Source organism: Oncorhynchus tshawytscha, linkage group LG13 (genome assembly GCF_018296145.1).
Source record: "Oncorhynchus tshawytscha isolate Ot180627B linkage group LG13, Otsh_v2.0, whole genome shotgun sequence".
Taxonomy (NCBI): Eukaryota; Metazoa; Chordata; class Actinopteri; order Salmoniformes; family Salmonidae; genus Oncorhynchus; species Oncorhynchus tshawytscha.
In genome coordinates, this window is record NC_056441.1 from 31,096,843 (window position 1) to 31,115,067 (window position 18,225).

General features: G+C 39.6%; 1 protein-coding gene across 2 annotated transcripts; it reads right to left on the minus strand.

Annotated features, from left to right (window-relative positions):
- Positions 1-2,288: 2,288 nt before the first annotated feature.
- On the minus strand, positions 2,289-17,704 carry LOC112264682 (hepatoma-derived growth factor). Of its 2 annotated transcripts, none has more exons than XM_024441454.2 (6): positions 16,276-16,748; positions 11,949-12,025; positions 11,502-11,646; positions 11,064-11,219; positions 3,428-3,616; positions 2,289-3,000 (listed from the first exon to the last, which is right to left on the minus strand). In XM_024441454.2, the coding sequence occupies exons 1-6, from the start codon at positions 16,294-16,296 to the stop codon at positions 2,980-2,982; spliced, it is 609 nt and encodes a 202-aa protein (XP_024297222.1). In that variant the 5' UTR covers positions 16,297-16,748; the 3' UTR covers positions 2,289-2,979. The 2 variants fall into 2 exon arrangements, with proteins under 2 accessions (XP_024297222.1, XP_024297221.1); XM_024441453.2 differs by lacking the exon at positions 16,276-16,748 and adding an exon at positions 16,911-17,704 and having other exon boundaries at positions 2,290-3,000.
- Between the last annotated feature and the right edge of the window lie 521 nt (positions 17,705-18,225).

An 18,225-nucleotide genomic window follows, 5' to 3' on the forward strand; every position in this document is an offset into this window, starting at 1 on the left:
AGTCAAGTGCATTCAGTTGCGTGAACTGCAGCAAATTTTCTTCACAATAGACAAACACAGGCTCATTCTGTTCAGAACCACCCAGGGTATGACGCCATGTCATCTTGTAACTGTACATCAAACATAGTGATCATAAACGTTGACCCTGTATATGACATGAGTTTTACGATATGGAAATGTGAGGTGCACATTTGGACTCACGGGTGTTTGGCTTGCTTGATGGACATCAAAACAGTATTTATTATCGTCAACATTTCATCTTTCAAAATTTCATCTTTCAAAATACATTGAGTCCTCTTAAAATGTAAAGCATTTCCCTCACTCAGACAAATTTGCCAAAGTTATCCAATTAGCGGGAGGGATGGGGGCAACTTCTCTCTCGTGTGCAGTACTCAAGTTTAGAACGGCTGTCAGTCAAAACCCATACAGTACTGTGAAGCACAGAACCTGAGCTCTGACGTCATTTATAGCATGTTACTCTATAGCCACTGCATTCCAATTTAGTTGCTTATCAGGCATTTTTCAACCAATATACAGGTATGAGTGTAACAGGTTAAGACAGGGCTTTGCAAAGTGGTTTTGTTCTCTTGTGTTTATGTGAATAGATTTGTGACATTCAATAAAAACTTAATTATATGGGATCTAAGTGTCAATGAAGACATTTGGTCACCTCCCATGTACAGGCAGCATGCAACATGTTATGTAGCTTTAAAGCGATAGTTTTGCTAGCGACAACTTGCTAGTGATCTAAGAAAAGTTAAATATCTTAAAAGTGAAACACACCACGAGTAAGAAAATGCATCACCTATTTCAAAGTCAGGCCGAGGAAAAACGTAAGTACAATTACTATTATGTACAGTGCATTTGGAGAGTATTAAGACCTCTTGACTTTTTCCACATTTTGTTACGTTACAGCCTTATTCTAAAATGTATTAAATATTATTTTTGTCTCATTAATCTACATACAATACCCCACAATGTCAAAGCGAAACAGGATTTTAGAAATGTTTGCAAATGTATAAAATATTAAAAACAGAAATACCTTATTTACATAAGTATTCAGACCATGTGCTACGACACTCGAAATTGAGCTCAGGGTCATCCTGTTTCCATTGGTCATCCTTGAGATGTTTCTACAACTTGATTGGAGTCCACCTGTGATAAATGCAATTGATTGGACATGATTTGGAAAGGCACACACCTGTCTATATAAGGCCCCACAGTTGACAGTGCATGTCTGAGCAAAAGCCAAGCCATTAGGTCGACGGAATTGTCAGTAGAGCTCCGAGATAGGGTTTTGTCGAGGCACAGGTCTGGGGAAGGGTACCAAAACATTTCTGCAGCATTGAAGGTCCCCAAGAACCCAGTGGCCATCTTCTTAAAAGTTTGGAACCACCAAGAATCTTCCTAGAGCTGGCTGCCCTGCCAAACTGAGCAATTGGGAGAGAAGGGCCTTGGTCAGGGAGGTGACCAAGAATCCAATGGTCACTCTTATAGAGCTCCAGAGTTCCTCTGTGGAGATGGGAGAACCTTCCAGAAGGACAACCATCTCTGCAGCACTCCATCAAATCAGACCTTTATGGTAGTGGCCAGACGGAAGCCACTCCTCAGTAAAAGGCACATGACAGCCTGCTTGGAGGCACCTAAATGACTCTCAGACCATCAGAAACAAGATTCTCTGGTCTGATGAAACTAAGTTTGAACTCTTTGGCTTGAAGGCCAAGCGTCACATCTGGAATAAACCTGGCACCATCGCTACGGTGAAGCACGGTGGTGGCAGCATTATGCTGTGAGGATGTTTTTGAGCAACAGGGACTGGGAGACTAGTCAGGATCGAGAGAAAGATGAACGGAGCAAAGTACAGGGGGATCCTTGATTAAAACATGCTCCCGAGAGCACAGGACCCCAGACTGGGGTGAAGGTTCACCTACCAAGATATTGCAGGAATGGCTTCGGGACAATTCTCCAAATGTCCTTGAGTGGCCCAGCCAGAGCCTGGACTTAAACTGAACATTTCTGGAGAGACCTGAAAATAGCTGTGCAGTGACGCTCCCCATCCAACCGGACAGAACGTGAGAGGATCTGCAGAGAAGAAGGGGAGAAACTTCCCAAATACAGGTGTGCCAAGTTTGTAGCATCATACCCAAAATGACTCAAGGCTGTAATCACTGCCAAAGGTGCTTCAACAAAGTACTGAGTAAAGGGTCTGAATACCTATGTAAATGTGATATGTATTTATTTGTTAATACATTTGCAAAAATTTCAAAACAACCTGTTTTTTCTTTGTCATTATGAGGTATTGTGTGTAGATTGAAGAGGGAAAAAAACTATTTAATCCATTTTAGAATAAGGCTATAATGTAACAAAATGTGGAGGGGTCTGAATACTTTCTGAATGCACCGTACACACCTTAAAGCCAAGAACATAAAGATGTGTTCTTTTTTATAAAGCACACCATCATAGATAAAAAGCTATCTAATATTCTCAAACCAACGAACCACAAAACTAAAAACGTATTTAAAACAGGATAAGCAGGATTCTCATGTCAAATGGAAAAGCATTATGAATGTCATGTTCAAAAGATTTTCCCCAAAATTGTGTTTTTGTTTGCTTATGTTCAGATTGTTAAGAAACCGGCGGGCGTGTGTACTCTCTAAACTGTAATGCATTTTGACACCTAGCAGCTAGACTTCATAATTGCACTTTAAAAAAAAATTTATACATCCGAAACCCATTTCCTCTTGAGCATTGCATTTCTCCTCACTATTGGTTTGACAACAATTTAAATCCTGGGATATTCAATACCCCCAACTGGCAAGTAAGTTTGTTTTGCCTGTACAATTTCTATATAGGTCTTAACACTTTCCAGTTACTTAATAACAGCAGAAACCTAGCATTCAAAGATTAGCTAATTATGTTGATGCCCAAAATTCCATGGAAAAGAACCACGGGTCCTTGGTCATCCTCGGAGGGTTGCTGTTAAGCACTGTCAGTCACAGGCTGAAAGAAAAGCATGGAGAAAATGTTACATTCCATCAGTAATTTATGTTTTTAAATCTTGTTGGAAATGAACCAAACACCACTAACTATTCAAAGTTAAGAGGATCAGGGGTGAGTTTCTCAAAAACCTCATTGCCAGCACAGTACAACACATCTCTTCATGACCAAGCTCGAGTAGGACAGCAAAGTGCTTAATTTGAATTGCGTTAATTCAAGCACAGAAGATTGTCAAGAGAAATAACAGGCCATATTAGCTACAAGGCGTTTGGAAAACTCACCCTGTGTCAGCCCTGAAGTATGACCAAATTAATAGATATTCTCCAAACAGGAGGTTGGTGTAAAACATAGTGAAGGGTACATTCATTATTATTTTTTGTTGTTGTTTTATGTCTCTGTAACTCAACGTGTAAAAGACAGCTTCCCTCACCTTCTCTGATGTTAATTGGGCCTCGGTCGGTGGTTTTGCTTGGCTCTCTGGCTTTGGTTCACCTGCAGAAGACAGCGCTGTGGGCTTAGGCCCTGCCTTGTCATTGAGCTTCAGCTCGGTGTCAGACTTCTTGCTATCCACCTTCGAGTCACCTTTGCTCTCTGTGTCTTTAGGTCGTTTAGGAGAGCTCTTCAGAGAGAAAGACACATGACCCTTATTCAAGTGCCATGTTTCCACAAGTCGGCAAACATACATGATTGCTTACTTTCTTATGTTTTTTTTACTGATTCAAATAAACAACCTCTTAAAAACCTTTAAAATACCATGTAATAACAATTTCTTTACGAATAGCAAAGTGACCCACACCTGCACCTTTCCTATTTAATATTTGGCAGCACTTTATAATAACACCTTGTAGTAAAGCATTTATAATGGTTTAGTAAATTGTTTATTCGTTAAAATCAGTACTCCAACATGTGTTAATGTTAGTAAGCTAGCTATTCACATATTTATAAACGTCTAAAGTATGTAGTAATGATCCATAGGATAATTTATATGTATAATATAGGTCCTTATATGCCATTTAATCATTAGCTATGTATTTTTGCGAGGCAAGCTTCAATGCCATACAACTCCTTCAGTGGCCTCCAATTGCTCTTAAATACAAGTACAACTAAATGCATGCTCTTCAACCGATCGCTGCCTGCACCTGCCCAACATCACTACTCTGGACGGCTCTGACTTAGAATACGTGGACCACTACAAATACCTAGGTGTCTGGTTAGACTGTAAACTCTCCTTCCAGACCCACATCAAACATCTCCAATGCAAAGTTAAATCTAGAATTGGCTTCCTATTTCGCAACAAAGCATCCTTCACTCATGCTGCCAAACATACCCTTGTAAAACTGACCATCCTACCAATCCTCGACTTCGGCGATGTAATTTACAAAATAGCCTCCAATACCCTACTCAACAAATTGGATGCAGTCTATCTATCACAGTGCAATCCGTTTTGTCACCAAAGCCCCATATACTACCCACCATTGTGACCTGTACGCTCTCGTTGGCTGGCCCTCGCTTCATACTCGTCGCCAAACCCACTGGCTCCATGTCATCTACAAGACCCTGCTAGTTAAAGTCCCCCCTTATCTCAGCTCGCTGGTCACCATAGCATCACCCACCTGTAGCACTCGCTCCAGCAGGTATATCTCTCTGGTCACCCTCAGAACCAATTATTTCTTTGGCCGCCTCTCCTTCCAGTTCTCTGCTGCAAATGACTGGAACGAACTACAAAAAATCTCTGAAACTGGAAACACTTATCTCCCTCACTAGCTTTAAGCACCAACTGTCAGAGCAGCTCACAGATTACTGCACATGTACATAGCCCATCTATAATTTAGCCCAAACAACTACCTCTTTCCCTACTGTATTTATTTTATTTAGCTCCTTTGCACCCCATTATTTTTATTTCTACTTTGCACATTCTTCCACTGCAAATCTACCATTCCAGTGTTTTACTTGCTATATTGTATTTACTTTGCCACCATGGCCTTTTTTTTTTGCCTTTACCTCCCTTATCTCACCTCATTTGCTCACATAGTATATAGACTTGTTTATACTGTATCATTGACTGTATGTTTGTTTTACTCCATGTGAAACTGTGTCGTTGTGTGTCGAACTGCTTTGCTTTATCTTGGCCAGGTCGCAATTGTAAATGAGAACTTGTTCTCAACTTGCCTACCTGGTTAAATAAAAGGTGAAATAAAATTTAAATACATTTTAAAAAGTATAACATTAGAAATACTTCATATGTTTTGAGTGACCAGTAATTTCTTACAAAAAGATGGACATGAATTGGGAGACATTCCAGCAGTACCTGATGCTCCTTATTAAGGTCTCAAAATAGCCTGGAACATATGGTAAAATAATAAGCACACAATACAGGATGTTAAAAGAAATATAGCGAAGGTTTTTGTCACAAAAACTGATGTAAAACAACTGTTTCAAGGTCATGAGGAAGTATTGTAAGGCTAATGTTTTTCTAACGTTGTCAACCTCTCAAACCAGAACTAATCATAAAACAGGGAGATGTAGCCGAACCGGCCAGCTTTTCTCCAGTGGATTTTTATTCATTCATTACATACAGTGCCTTCAGAAAGTATTCAGACCCCTTGTCTTTATCCACATTGTTACGTTACAGCCTTATTCTAAAAAATGTAAAAATTAAAACAGCAATCTACAAACAATACCCTGTTATGAAAAATAATCATTTGCAAATGTGTTATATATAAATACCTTATTTACATAAGCATTCAGACCCTTTGCTATGAGACTCAAAATTGAGCTCATGTGCATGCTGTTTCCATTGATCATCCTTGAGATGTTTCTACAACTTGATTGGAGTCCACCTGTGGTAAATTCAATTGATTGGACATGATTTAGAAAGGCACACGTGTCTATATAAGGTCCCACAGTTGGCAGTGCATGTCAGAGCAAAAAACAAGCCATAAGGTCGAGGGGAATTGTTCGTAGAGCTACGAGACAGGATTGTGTCGAGGCACAGATCTGCGGAAGGGTACCAACACCTTTCTGCAGCATTAAAGGTCCCCAAGAAGTGGCCGCCATCATTCTTAAATGGAAGAAGTTTGGAACCACCAAGAGAAGGGCCTTGGTCAGGGAGATGACCAAGAACCCGATGGTCACTCTGACAGAGCTCTAGAGATTGTCTGTGGAGATGGGAGAACCTTCCAGAAGGACAACCATCTCTGCAGCACTCCACCAATCATTCCTCAGTAAAAAGGCACGACAGCCCGCTTGGAGTTTGCCAAAAAGGCACCTAAAAACAAGATTCTCTGGTCTAATGAAACAAAGTTTGAACTCTTTGACTTGAATGCCAAGTGTCACATCTGGAGGAAACCTGGTACCTTCCCTATGGTGAAGCATGGTGATGGCCGAATCATGCTGTTGGGATGTTTTTCAGCTGCAGGGACTGGGATACTAGTCAGGAACGAGGGAAAGATGAATGGAGTAAAGTACAGAGAGATCCTTGATGAAAACCTGCTCTAGAGTGCTCAGGGCCTCAGACTGGGGGCGAAGGTTCACCTTCCAACAAGACAACGACGCTAAGCACACAGCCAAGACAACCCAGGAGCGCTTTGGGACAAGTCTCTGAATGTCCTCGAGTGGCTTGCCAGAGCCCGGATTTAAACCTGATCTAACATTGCTGGAGAGACCTGAAAAAGCCGTGCAGCAAAACTTCACATCCAACCTGACGGCGCTTGAGAGGATCTGCAGAGAAGAATGGGAGAAACTCCCCAAATACAGGTGTGCCAAGATTGTAGTGTTATACCCAAGACTCTAGGCTGTAATCGCTACAAAAGGTGATTCAACAAAGTACTGAGTAAAGGGTCTGAATACTTATGTAAATGTAATATTTCAGTTTTTTTTTTAAATGTATAAATTAGCAACCATTTCTAAAAACCTGTTTTTGCTTTGTCATTATGAGGTATTGTGCGTAGATTAATACATTTTAGAATAAGGCTGTAAGCTAACAAAATGTGGAAAAAGTCAAGGGTTTTGAATACTTTCCAAAGGCACTGTATGTGATAGACTATTTTCACACTTTGCTTTGTTTTGGCGGCATTCCGACTAGCCTTTAAAGGCATTAATTCTTTAAACGTAATACAATCAAATTTGAAAGTAATGGGATAGTTCAGTGAAATTATGTATTCAGGTATTTGTTTTCTTACCACATAAGAGGTCTTTGGACTTCTCTAAGGAGCAACTGCAATCCACACTTGGTTTTGGTAGAAAAACCACTGCCATGAAAAGGGTCGTGTTTGCATTTTCGGACGAAGGTATACACCACACTATTACAACAGTGTGACTGTTTGTATTTGTATTTATTAAGGATCCCCATTAGCTGTGGCCAAGGGATACTCTTCCTGGGGTCCAGTAAAATTAAGGCAGTTATTCAATTTAAAAAAATAACTATACAATCAACAGATTTCACAACACTGCCCTCGGGCCCCTACTGTACTACCACTGTTCTGGAATAAAATGTTTATTATATTTCCTTAAACATCCTCTGTAGAGTGTGATTATTGTTTAACCATCAATATGTCCTAGGACATTTTGAAAACTTAAATCTGGAATGCTTAATGGTGAAACTGCCATGTTCATTTGCAATATTATAACAAAGAAGTTACTGCAAAACAACAACAACATAAGAAATTCCCCTCGGACATCACTACATGCGCGATAAAACAGCAGAATATGTGCTGTGCGACACTCCTCACCTCAGCTTAGTCTCCCCAAAAAACAAAAACATATACAGTATATTAACAGTGGCACTGTTTCCCCTACTGCAGATACCATCTTTAAAGGAGAATTGAGTACTGCTGGAATGTCTACCAATGGCATGTCCATCTTTTTGCAAAATTACACTGGTCACTCAACATTATATATAGTATTTATAAAGTATAAATAGCACTCGCTTGAGATGAGGCTATGCAAAAAGACTCATGATTGGTATTTAAAATAATTGTATAATATTTATGATTAGATTTATTAAACATCTGAAGAATTATCTTATTATTACATAAGTTTTTTACCCTACCCAGATGTTTCCTTTCGTTTGAAAGTCTGTTTCTTAAATCCTTTGTTCTTCTTGTTGTAATGAATTCTTTCATCATATTTTAAATACCTTGTAGAAAATACACTTTATAACACAGTCAAGAAGCATTATGACCATCATATAAGTCAGATAGGCCTATCACATACTGTACAGGCCCTTATATCAGTCATCAGAAGAAAAAAACGGTGTCTTGTCCTCCTGAAATCTGCTCCTGCAGTCACTTTACTTCTACCTACATGTACATATTACCTAAATTACATAGACTATCCTGTGCCCCGGCACATTGGCTCTGTACCGGTACCCTAGGTATATAGCCTCACTACTGTTATTTTACTGCTGATCTTTACTCATGTTATTTTTTACTTAACACTTATTTTTCTTAACTGCATTGTTGGTTAAGGGCTTGTAAGTAAGCATTTCACTGTAAGGTCTACCTACACCTGTTGTATTCGGAGCATGAGACAAATACAATTAGATTGGAAAGCGTTCCACAGAGATGCTGGCCCATGTTGACTCCAATGCTTCCCACAGTTGTGTCAAGTTAGCTGGATGTCCATTGTGTGGTAGACCATTCTTGATACACATGGGAAACTATTGAGCATGAAATACCCTGCAGCGTTGCAGTTCTTGGCACAAACCGGTGAACCTGGCACCTACTACCATATCCCGTTCAAAGGAACTTTCTTTCGTCTTGCCCATTCACCCTCTGAATGGCACACACACACACAATCCATGTCAAGGCTTAAAGCACCTCCTTTAACCTGTCTCCTCCCCTTCCTCTACACTGACTGAAGTGGATTTAACAAGTGACATCAATAAGGAATCACAGCTTTCACCTGGACAGTCTGTCATGGAAAGAGCAGGTGTTCCTAATGTTTTATGCACTCTGTATAATGCAGCCTAAAGCAGAAAATGGTATCATTGCCTGTGAGTAAGTTCTTCGCCAATACCGGCCAGTGCCAGTCATTCGCATGAAGAGGAGACGGAGATACAGGGTTCGCAGATGTGGGTTCCTTGTGAGAATTTGTCGGCGAGTGGGTGTTACTTTTATCTTTTCTTTACATTAGTTTATTCAATAAATCTTTTTTTAACCTCAATTTTCTTAACTGCATTGTAAGGAAGTGTTTCACGGGATGTTCTACACCTGTTGTATAAAGGGCACGTACAATTTGATATCAAGAGCACTGTAGGCCTACCGCTGGCCAATCAGATGGCTCAGATTACAGTGTCTGCAGTAACGGAGCACATATAAAAGAAAGCAGCAGTAAAGTTGATACTGTGAGATTTCAAAACTTTTAAAAGCATGACTCGGTAGAACCTGTCAACGAACACAGCAAAGAGCTGTTGTTTTTATGAGCGAGTTCATGTTTAAGTTCTTACAAGCACTGTCAACACTTTGTATTCAACACTTTTAAAAGGCCATAAAATGCACGTTCCTACTATTTCCACTCTGCGCTACAACAAACACTCCAGCAGTAATGAATGAGTAGGAAGGTATCTATAGGCTTGCATTGTTGTTATTATTAGCGGCTTGGGTCTTATTTAATGTCAAGTAATATTTCACTTTCTCTGTTCATAAGAGTAACATGAATTTGTGCATGAGGCAGAAATTATGCGGTGCGAAGGTGTCCCTTTTTGGTCAGTGTCAGTGGAGGAAATGGAGAGCAGAGGGATGTTGAGAGGCGCACCCTCAGTCTGCTGCTCTCTCCCTCCGCTAAGACCATCAGATGCAGGTGCCATCAGCCCAGTAAAATAAAAATAAAAAGCACATTTAAAATGTATGCTCACTCGGCTGCACATCACAAGTAATACAACTGATCTATTACCGGTGTGATCATACAGTCTACTTCCTTTTTAAATTATTTTTTAAATTATTAGTATTTTTTTAATTTTTTTAAATGGCCCCCAGCAACAGTGCACTGGCAGGGCAATTCAAGCAAAACCAATGTGCTGATAAAGTATCGGGCCTATAGCTTACTGCGCAAACCTCATTGTTACAGTACTGTTTTTAAATTGGTCAATGTTGCATACGCTTGTTTTTTAAGTAATGTAAAAAATTATCTGAGCAGTAGATCTCTGCCTGCATTTTGACTCAGAAAAGGTTGGTGACTACTGTTCTAGAGCATTTTCCTTTACAGTGGCAATTGTGATCGAATCAATGCAATGTTAGCCACTTCCAATGCAACATACTGAAACAAAACAAACTATGCAAGAGCACGTCTCATCCCATACTCTATACAGACCAGTGCGGCATAAACAATCAGAGCTGCAGTAGGCCTATATGATAACAGACCATTGCCATATACGGATCTGTGCCATTTACTTTGAACTGGACTGTGTTTACAACATGAGCAGTCGTGAATAGATGAGCTTGGTTTAGGATCAAAGCGAGAGCTTCATATAGCCACTTGTGCACATTTTGTTCATATCATTTGCTAGGTAGTGAGTTATTAACCCAGTTATAGATTGTTTGTAGTTAGCAATACAGGAGTGATTGCTTCCTACACGAGCACAAAATGTATACATTTCTAGACATCTTAAAAAAACGAGTCATGTAAAAGGGCTTTTTTGTCTTAAAGGGGCAGTGTTGTATTTTGAAACAGGTTTAACATCCCATAATGTTATGGGAATAATAATACATTTGATTTTGTAAAGTTCAGTCACCTTGTCTGAAGGACAAGCGGATAAAGAGGTTAAAAGTCTCATGGAATGTAGGCCTTCATTGAACACCACACATTGTCTGCTACTGTAGGCTGAATGATAGAACAGCTATTTCCATATTAAAATGTTATGGGATGCATTTTCGCCATTGTTTTTCATGGTAGGCAGCTCTGGTAGGTCTACATTATGATAAAATAGACTGTTAAAACTAACTTAAAAAGTGGGTTACAGCCTCAGTGTTCACTATAAACGTTCAAGTTGGTGCTCAGCAGACATGAAATTTGCTCTGTGCCGAAAAAAAAAAAAATTGGGAACATTGCTTGTGACTGACACTTACCTCGACGGAATCCCCAGCTTTCCTCTTGGCCCCTCCCCTGTCGGTCTTCTCATCGATGATGAGGGTCCCTTCGTCCTCATCACTGCTTCCTTCTGCATTCCCCTTCCGCGGCACACCTGCCTCCACCGCCCCCTCTGCTGGGGTCTCCTTTGCCAGCTGAGGGAAAAATAACATAATTTTGTCAGGAAAATGTGGTGAATTACTCCCTGTATTTGCTGAGGTTGAGTATAGGTAAATCTGTATTTGGGAGTACTTTTCATCATGGATGATAAAGTAATAGGGATTTTGTGTTACCAGAAAAGGAAAAATAAACATTGTGTGGTGAGCTTCTTAATATTGGCTAAAATCATGTCATGTGTCACACAGGAACAAAGGCTCATGCACGTCGGCAGGTAGACAGACACGACCCTTTCCGTCGTAATCTAAGCACACACACACCTCATAACCTGCGGGTTCGTGTATCACCGTAGGATTGTTCTCAATTTCCCATAGACCCTCACTGAAGCCTTTCCTCTTGGTGGGCTTGCCAAACTTCTCCTTGCCCTCCTCATAGGGGAACAAGTCCTTGGGACCCAGGAATGCACTGAGATGGCAAAATTTTAGAAAGTTCAAAGGTTGACGCATGCAACAACCTACAGAGCTTCAAATTACTATTCTATAGAGCTAATTCTAATTCCAAACGAACCGCCTGATGCACTTGTGGAGATTTGGAGAGAATTTGATATGCGAAAGAAACAATATGGTGGTAGCTCCAACTTGTTCTCTGATAAGCTAGTCTGTATTTTCACCATATTACTTCTCTCAGATCTCCACAAGTGTATTGAAGGTAGGGGCTCATTTGGAATTGTGATAGGATTCGTCGCATCAAAAACCATATTCACTTACGTCTCATGTGTCCCAAAGAAGAACACTTGGTACTTGTTGGAGGGGGACTTGACTGCTCCTTCGGGTAACTCATTAATCTGCGGAAGGAAACGGGGAGTGCAATCTTTTAGTGAGTGCATCCGTTACATCCCCCAGAAAGAAACCAAAAACTGTAGCTCAAACAGAAGGTGAACTAACAAAGAGTCACTAACAACCAAAACTAAACAGGTTCAGAAAGGGTTTCAGAAAGACAATCATGGGGTGTCCAACTGGGACTTAAAGGCCCCAATCATGTCTAAATATGCCCAAGAGGAGGCAAACACAATTTAAACCCACACCAAACTTAAAGACATGAAGCAAACCAAAAAAAAATGGAGCAAAACAAAAACAAATATAAGATAAAGGATTGTTTTTTAAGAAATCAAATAGGGAGAACCAACTAATGGCGATAACCCTCCACATCTCTCAAGGCAACTGGAGCACTAGGACAGCCATTCTTAAATATCACCTGTGCCAGTACCTGATATGGATTTATGAATTGCAGGAGCTACCACAAACAAGTACATAAAAAAAAAATGTTGGCTACTGAAACAAAGAGAAGAGACAGACCAGTGTAAACAAAGACGCCAGTGCTCCATTAAGGTAATTAAAAATGTACTTCACACTCGACAGGCCTGGTTGTCGACAGGTTCTTTAATGACTGACCAACACTTGTTTTGTTACTCAAATACAAACACAGCGTAAATGACTGACATTTAGTTTTGTGAAAATGGTCTCTTCACTGACTCACTTTGTGCTGAACAATAATAAACAACACAGTGTGTGTAGGTTTGGCATTATGGGCTAGTTTATGGAATAGTAATGATTTTTTGTTTTGCGTGCTGTGAATGTGTTATGAATGTGCATGCACATCTGGGATCATGCACAAACGTATTAATTACCCAATACTTATGTGAGTGTATACTTTTCTGCGTGCTCATTTGCCACATTCTTTGGTGTAGTTGCACATTTGGAGGTGTCCGACATGAACATACACACACAGAAATAGAAAGACTCATTCTAAAAATGAACATTTCAGCAGTAGGCCTAAATTAGTACTCTAATTACATTTCTTATTCAAAACTATGTAAGATCAAAGGATTAGAATTGTTTCTATTTCCATTTATCCACAAACTCAACCTACAATTCTGATGAGCAGATGATACAATGATGTCATGTCAAACATGTAAGAGCAAATATAGCTACTTTGCCAAGACTAGCCATAGAGTAAGAAAATTTGGATTGGCATGTTCGACAAGGTTATTCTGCAGGACTTGAACCCAAAAGTTAAGCACCAATCTCCAACCTACTGAGCCATATGAATTTCACATTATAGCTTGATCCTCGTGAAGTGATGGGAAAAGTGTCCAACTGTCAAACTTGAGTAGAATTTTAGATACCTTAATAGAAAATAACTAAAGTAAGTCACTCATTAAAATACTACTTGAGTAAAAGTCTAAAAGTATTTGGTTTTAAATATACTTAAGTAGGGGCACACTCCAACAAAGCATGCGTTTAGTGAGTCCGCCAGATCAGAGTCAGGGATGTTCTCTTATTCAATAATATGAATAGTAAAGTACAGATACCCCCACAAACTACTTAAGTAGTACTTTAAAGTATTTTTTACTTACAGATGCAATGTGTAACTTTTTGGGTGACCCGACCAAACTTATAGATCTGTCATTCACGTGGAAAGCAAGTCTAAGAAGAGGTAGATATAGCGCACATAGAACATTTCTATGCTTCCCATGCTTATGTTTTGGGTTTTTTTGCGCCACCATTTTCTGATTGCTAAAACTAATAGTGGACTAATTTCAGTTTGTGACAAAATAAGATAGTGTACAATCTAAACCGCTGTGAAATAGATTTTCCATAACCCAAAATATTGTTTCAGCTCTTTGAGGCTGGTGTAAAAAAAAAACGTAAGTAAAAGTAGCAAAAATAAATTAAGAACGGGAAGCATAGAAAAAAGCACACATAGAACATATTTAAATCATGCAAAAACACAGTGTTGGAGAAGAAATGAAAAGGGCAATATGTGTTATGTAAAAAAGCTAAAGTTTAAGTTCAGAACATATGAAAGCTGGTGGTTCAATATTCCCAGTTCTCCAATATTCCCAGTTAAGAACATTTAGGTTGTAGTTATTATAGGAATTATGACGTGTCAACTATTTCTCTCTATACCATTTGTATTTCAAATACCTTTGACTATTGGATGTTCTAATAGGCACTTTAGTATTGCCAGCCTAATCTCAGAAGTTGATAGGCTTGAAGTCATAAACAGAGCTGTGAAGCAAGCATTGCTAAGAGCTGCTGGCAAACGCAGCAAAGTTTGAATGAATGCTTACGAGCCTGCTGCCGTCTCCCACCGCTCAGTCAGACTGCTCTATCAACTATCATATCATAGACTTAATAATAATAATAATATAATAAACACAGAAATATGAGCCTTAGGTCAGTAATATGGTCAAATCCGGAAATTATCATTTATTCTTTCAGTGAAATACAGAACCGTTGTGTATTTTATCGAACAGGAGGCAACCCTAAGTCTAAATATGTCTGTGACATTGCACAACCTTCCATGTTATGTCATAATTACATAAAATTCTGGCAAATTAGTTCGCAACGAGCCAGGCGGCCCAAACTGTTGCATATACCCTGACTCTGCATGCAATGAACGCAAGAGAAGTGACACAATTTCCCTAGTTAATATTGCCTGCTAACATGACTCTTTTAAATAAATATGCAGGTTTTAAAAAATATACTTCTGTGTATTGATTTTAAGAAAGGCATTGATATTTATGGTTAGGTACATTCATGCAACGATTGTGCTTTTTTCGCGTATGCGTTTTTGTTAAAACATTACCCGTTTGGCGAAGTAGGCTGTGATTCATGAAAAATGAACAGGCACCGCATTGATTATATGCAATGCAGGACAAGCTAGTTAACCTAGTAATATCATCAACCATGTGTAGTTAACTAGTGATTATGTTAAGATTGATTGTTTTTTATAAGATAAGTTTAATGCTAGCTAGCAACTTACCTTGGCTCCTTGCTGCACTCGCGTAACAGGTGGTCTGCCTGCCACGCAATTTCCTCGTGGAATGCAATGTAATCGGTGTCCAAAAATGCCGATTACCGGTTGTTATGAAAACTTGAAATCGGCCCTAATTAATCGGTCAACCTCTACTTCTTAGACTTGCTTTCAAGTAGAATGATAGATCTATAACTCACATTTCTATGAGAATTTGGTCAGGGTGGCCCAAAAAGTTACATATTGCCACTTTAAAATCCGTGAAGGGAAGTGAACAAGTGCACACTTCGGAAGCAAGGAGATTATTGGGACACAATACGGGACACCTAGGCTACCTTGTTTTCAGATTAAGACTACATAAAATTGAGAGGTACCCATTATCTTTCTCTGTGGGACACAGCTATGGTGTGTTGTACAGGAAGCCCTGTGACAACGGTTGGGCACTGAGTCGCCGTGCCTGCCTCGCTGTGCCACCTTGCTTCCTGATGGGCGTCATGCCAAAGAGGCCCTATAGGCGTGCCCGTTGTGCGTCTTACCAGAGTGTGTGTTTGGTGGGCTAGGACAGGGGCATTGACTGTGGACAGTCTGTTAAAGGGGAAGGAGGGAGGAGAGACAGACAGAAAACAGGGGAGGGGGGGGTGTATATGCATTGTTCCAGGGATCTGACCAGCCATGTCCTGTATCTATGGTCATCGTAGGCTGACAGCCATTCTGAGCTTTCTGATATCATGCTCTATATCTTACTTTTGTAACAGTGCCCTCTAGGCATCTGGTTGTGAATTTCTGTCATGTACAGTATACTGCCATCATGAGCAATGCACAAATAATACAAATGAACAAATAATACATTGTCCTGAAGACTACTTTATTTGATTTATTTTTTGCTTCAGCTGGTCATTTCCCAATGTTATTTTGGGGAGGCTACTGTGCAAAAGTATAAATTACAGAGGTACATTTGGCATGACGTTTGACGAAAATAAATTAATGAAACTTTTAGAAGTTTCCAAACGTTGTTGTTGCATAAATTGGTAGAATATTTACTTGAAACTAATACACGTTGCCGAAACAGTTAATTACACTTCAATGGATTTGGAATGCCTCGGGAAGGGAGAGCACCAATTCAAGCAATGTGTGTTGTCCTTTGCCCGAGGATATAACTTATTGTTTATATAATATATATATATAAACAATGGCAATTCTCATTAATGACAATAAATCACCCACTTTCCCCTAATTTGGAATGGAGTCTAGGCTAAAATACAACATTTACATTACCGTTACAATAGGCTCATGCATTCCTTCCAGACAATCAAACGCCGCCGCTGCCGCCAAATATTAACCATACGGGAATTACCACATTGTAGCAAACTCGGTTACAGTGTTTCAAAGAATCCATTTCACGACTCGCCTCAACTGTCTCACATTCACATTGTAAAATGCTACTAGTTGGACTTGGAATAGCCTAATATCCGAGTGGTAACTGTTCTTAAACGTAGGCTACTCGAGCCTATTTGTTACCGAAGTTGAAGATGTTATACATGTTTGTTTACATGAAGCCAGGATCTATCGAACAGCCTATACTAGGCCTCGTATCAATGGTTAAATTAAACCGTGCCTCTGCGAACTGAACAGTAATAAGGACGGCATTTGCTAGGTTACTGTAAAAGTATGTTTACTGCTACAAATAGATGATTTCGCATTTCTCAAAATCAAACACCGAATGTACAAAAAAATGCCACTAGCCTATTTCACACCACGTAGTCATACGCCAATAAACTTTGCAAAGACCAGGGGGTAGGCCTCGTTGAACTGATCTAGCAGATAGGCCTACATGCATGTGGACTAGAAACAAGAAGAGGTAAGCCTACTATTAGCGTTTGGTTAAGCAAGAAGAAAAGTATGGAGCTTACCCTCGCGGGCCAATGTGGATAACCCTTCATTTTCGCAAACACGAGATCCCCAGGCTTGTATTCTTTTTGCCTATTCGACCTCGGCATAGCTTCTCAGCGGATGAATAAGATATATTTTAAAAATATATATAAATGTATAATGTCAGTTTACTGTTGCAAGTAAGAACAACGAGATATAGCCTCCCAGAGGATTGCACTTGTGAGGTTAAGAGCTCCAACTTTGGTTGGCTTCAGGTTTTCGCGTCAAAATTAAATCATGCGTAGAAATTTGGAACATGGACGCAATCGAATTGGTAACTTTGCGCGATCCAGAGCTTTGCAGAGTGTGGTTACAAGCTGCAGCTATTAAATGTAATTTTCTTATTTAAAAATATAATCATTCCGTTATTCCTGCCGTCGTAATCCTCTGTAGTCTATCTACAGACCTTGTTTTTGTTTGAAATTTGGAACCGCTTCCCTCTCATGAGCAGATTCATTATCTGGGATTGACTAGTATGGTCTAGGCCAAAACCGAGGTAACAAAGCTATTGGAATTCTGCAAGATTACATATCCTCCATGGATTCTAAGGAACAGAAACCTTCCAATACACCAACAAAATGCCTGTTTTGTATTTGATTTGCTTTAAAAGGTCAATTGTCTATAATATTCTACTGATAAAAGATTGTTTGTGTATTTGGGTAGCCTATCTAGGGAGAACCAATACCATTTTCTCCACTATTGTGCCGATCCAAAAAAGGGTACTGTACTGGCTCTATTTTCTTTCTCACTTTCCTTTGCAGCACAGTTCCAGAAATCTTATGGTGAATGAATGCATAACCGGGCCAGGCCAAAATTCAGCTTGGCGCAGCCCCACTGGACTCAGTAGTGTGAAAAGGGTTGAGTAGTACACTAAGTATCTCAAACTGATAATTCATCCTGAATTGTCCAACTCTAAAATGTCCCCGAGTTGCTCCTGGTATTCTCAGATCAAGACACCGTGTGGGAATATTGAGAAGTCCAAGGTACCTGTAAAAACCTGTGTAAAGATGATTGACATTACTGGATATATCAAGTACATTTATTTTTTTTAGCATGAATGGGCTATAAAGGAGTCCAGTCTTCTTTTGACATATTCGTAAAAATCCAAGACCAACCAAAGTATCTCCAATCAAACCTGTTGGGTGTTTTATCATGATCTGTGATGCCAGACTTACTATATTGCCTTAGTCTCACATATAAACTTTTGACACTTCAGTGTATAGCATCTAAAGTACCTAATTTGACAGGTTCTGAGCCGCACAGACAAATGTGTGAGCCTTCTGTTTGCAGAAAAAC

What these genes read in the sequence shown, in the direction of transcription:
- LOC112264682 (XM_024441453.2), bottom strand. Translation starts at nt 16,997, where the DNA reads ATGCCGAGGTCGAATAGGCAAAAAGAATACAAGCCTGGGGATCTCGTG. An exon ending in ACGAACCCGCAGGTTATGAG is followed by an intron (nt 11,220 to 11,501) that starts GTGTGTGTGTGC and finishes TTTTTCCCTCAG; the next exon opens with CTGGCAAAGGAGACCCCAGC. An exon ending in AAGCTGGGGATTCCGTCGAG is followed by an intron (nt 3,617 to 11,063) that starts GTAAGTGTCAGT and finishes TTCTCTCTGAAG; the next exon opens with AGCTCTCCTAAACGACCTAA.